Genomic DNA, 2,500 nt, shown 5'->3' with positions numbered 1-2,500 from the left:
TTACGTAGCTCTTGGCAACAGTCTCTGTGACGTCACGAACACACCTCTCTAAATAGCCATTCAGGGCCACGTATTCCTTTGCTTTGAAATTTGGCTTTTAAACGACTTGTCGTTCTTGTCAACGTTCATGAGGGTGTCAGTTATGAGTAACGATACCCAAATCCACTGTTAATTTATTATATTTGGTTTCCCTATTAGAGAATATATTCACTTTATCTTTGTTACCTAAGTCACTTATGTCCTTTTTGTCGTGAAGCGACGAAAGGGTTGTATTATTTTGTATAATCTGTTCAACACTAAAATTCTATTTTGTCAGTAAAATTAAAGCAGTCTGTAGTATAAAAATAAATTTTATCACATGTGGAAGATTTTCTGATTGATAGAATCTTATGCGAAGAGTGTAATCAGACTTTATAAGAGAAATAAGAGTTTTGAAAGATGTACAAAAGACGGTGAGATGAATGGTAAATGATAAACCCTACGACAAAATAAATTGTAAAATAAAAGCTCAAAAGAAATACAAAATATTTTTCCTTGTAGATTACAAATAAAACAATCTCATTTTATATAAAACACATCAAAATTTTTAATCTATATGTCTATCTAAGCTTATAATTCATATAAGCCTCCCCGATTCACACATCCCCCAATCAGCTGAGCGACGTTGTTGTGTAAGGAGGCTGCTGGCACAGATCTCGACCAAATTAAACTACGCCGTTGGGGCAGGGCAAGACGACAGCTCAGTTGCATAGTGCCACGAGTCCAATAAGGTTGCGAAGGAAGAAAATCAGTAAATATGGCCGCCACAAGGACCCTCCTTCGATCTCTTTGGCTGAGATCTTCCCCTCAGCTCCTGACGAGGACCCAGAGCTCGGTCGCGGCGCCTCAGCCGAATGTTACGACCAGTATCCTTTTTATTTCTTGTGTCGGGATTTATTTCGGGTTGGAGGGTTGTGTGGTCGGTGTGTTATGTAAGGCCTTTTTTCTTTATTTTTATTTTTCTTTCTTAATAATTGTAGGCTGGGGTGGGGGTGAAAGTGTGATTTTTTTTTTTTTTTTTTTCATTGAGGGTAATTCCGTAGATTATCTTGTGAATTTGGATGGATTGGGTGTGATGCATACAGCTAATATGTAGTAGTTTCAACATGGGAAAAAAAAACAAAAAAACTATAATGGCACCATACTTAGTCATCAAATAGAGCCAAACCTATTTGCAGTTCGGGAAGGGCAAGCAGACTTAAATGTTTTCTACCATTTACTTACATTCAAGCTAGATAAAGAATGTACACCACTTTTGCAAGAACATTATCTAGGTTTCCTTGCCTGTGCTGGGGTGTAGGTGTCGGTGATCACCTCGTAGCTATGCCTGTCAATGTGGCCATCATGTGCGGCCAGCTCTCACGGAGCACCCTTTAACCCACCACAAGGGAGGTGTTCCCACATGTGATTCATGAGTCATTCACTCTTTGTGTTTTATTACATATTGTTATTAGTATCTTCTTGATATTTCTCTTGCAATTTTCCTAGTATGTTTTATACCCTCCTCATCTATAAAGGCCAATATTATTGCTGTAGTTTAATTTGTTGAATAAATCTACTTTTCTCTTGACAGCGAACATGAGCAGTCACTGTCAGTATTGCTGAGGCATCTTTTTTTTATAGAATTTTTATCAACCTTTCGAAAACTTGAAATAATATAGACGGGCTTCATTGTATCTCTTTTATGTAACACTGTGTTTTGTATTTTTTATTCATTTTTCAATTGTTTCCTGTTACTGAGCCTTTGAAGAAGAAAGCTTTATTTATCTCACTTTAAACTTCTTTTCCTATTGCTTTAGACGAGCATTATTATCATGCATCACTGCAGTATGTCATATTAATGCAATTAGACTATATTAATGAAGAGGCAAGACCAGTTGGCTGAACTAAATATGGACTGCATAATTATAAACTGAATGCGCTTATACTCTTCTGTTGAATGTGGATGCAGAATTTGCATTTTGGGAAAGCAGGCTGTTAGTAAATCTTTTGTACATCCTTAAATGTTTCCATCAACGGAAGAGAGTCAAACTCAAGATCTGTTTGATTCTAAATAATGTTGCATTTGCCCATCTGTTTTGTATGCTCTCTTGAAGGATGTTTATCACCCCTATTATTGTCTGAAGTATTTGCTGGTAATTCTGCTAAAATTGCAGTTTTACGTTAGGATTTTACAATGGAATATATACTTAGAAAAATACTATTTTGCTCTTAAAAGTATAATAGATGTCTATAAAGTAAAAATATCTATTCATTACCATACATATATATGGGCAATAAGAAAGTACAAGCCAAACAGGCATAAGCAAAGGGATGAGAGCTTTATAGTGTGCAGGCTATTACAAATTTTATTTAGTACTGGTAATGGAGAAATCCAAAGAGGTATGAATGAACAATATGAGCTGACATGCAGAATAAGTTTGTAGGGTTTTTACGCAGTTATAGTTCACGTTTTTTGCAT

The 2,500-nt window shown here is 35.9% G+C and overlaps 1 protein-coding gene across 1 annotated transcript in view; it reads left to right on the top strand.

Annotated features, from left to right (window-relative positions):
• Positions 1-639: 639 nt before the first annotated feature.
• LOC122260341 (glutaryl-CoA dehydrogenase, mitochondrial) overlaps positions 640-2,500 on the top strand; it is a 13,291-nt gene continuing 11,430 nt past the window's right edge. The window contains exon 1 of the mRNA XM_043027569.2: positions 640-905. Within this exon, the coding sequence (XP_042883503.2) occupies positions 797-905 (109 nt within the window). The 5' untranslated portion in view covers positions 640-796. The remainder of the gene's footprint in view (positions 906-2,500) is intronic.

This window comes from Penaeus japonicus, unplaced genomic scaffold, assembly GCF_977035675.1.
Source record: "Penaeus japonicus unplaced genomic scaffold, GWHDUDI00000001_assembly GWHDUDI00000009, whole genome shotgun sequence".
Classification (NCBI taxonomy): Eukaryota; Metazoa; Arthropoda; class Malacostraca; order Decapoda; family Penaeidae; genus Penaeus; species Penaeus japonicus.
The sequence above is the reverse complement of the archived record's forward strand: the minus strand, read 5'-3'. Positions and strand labels throughout refer to the sequence as shown.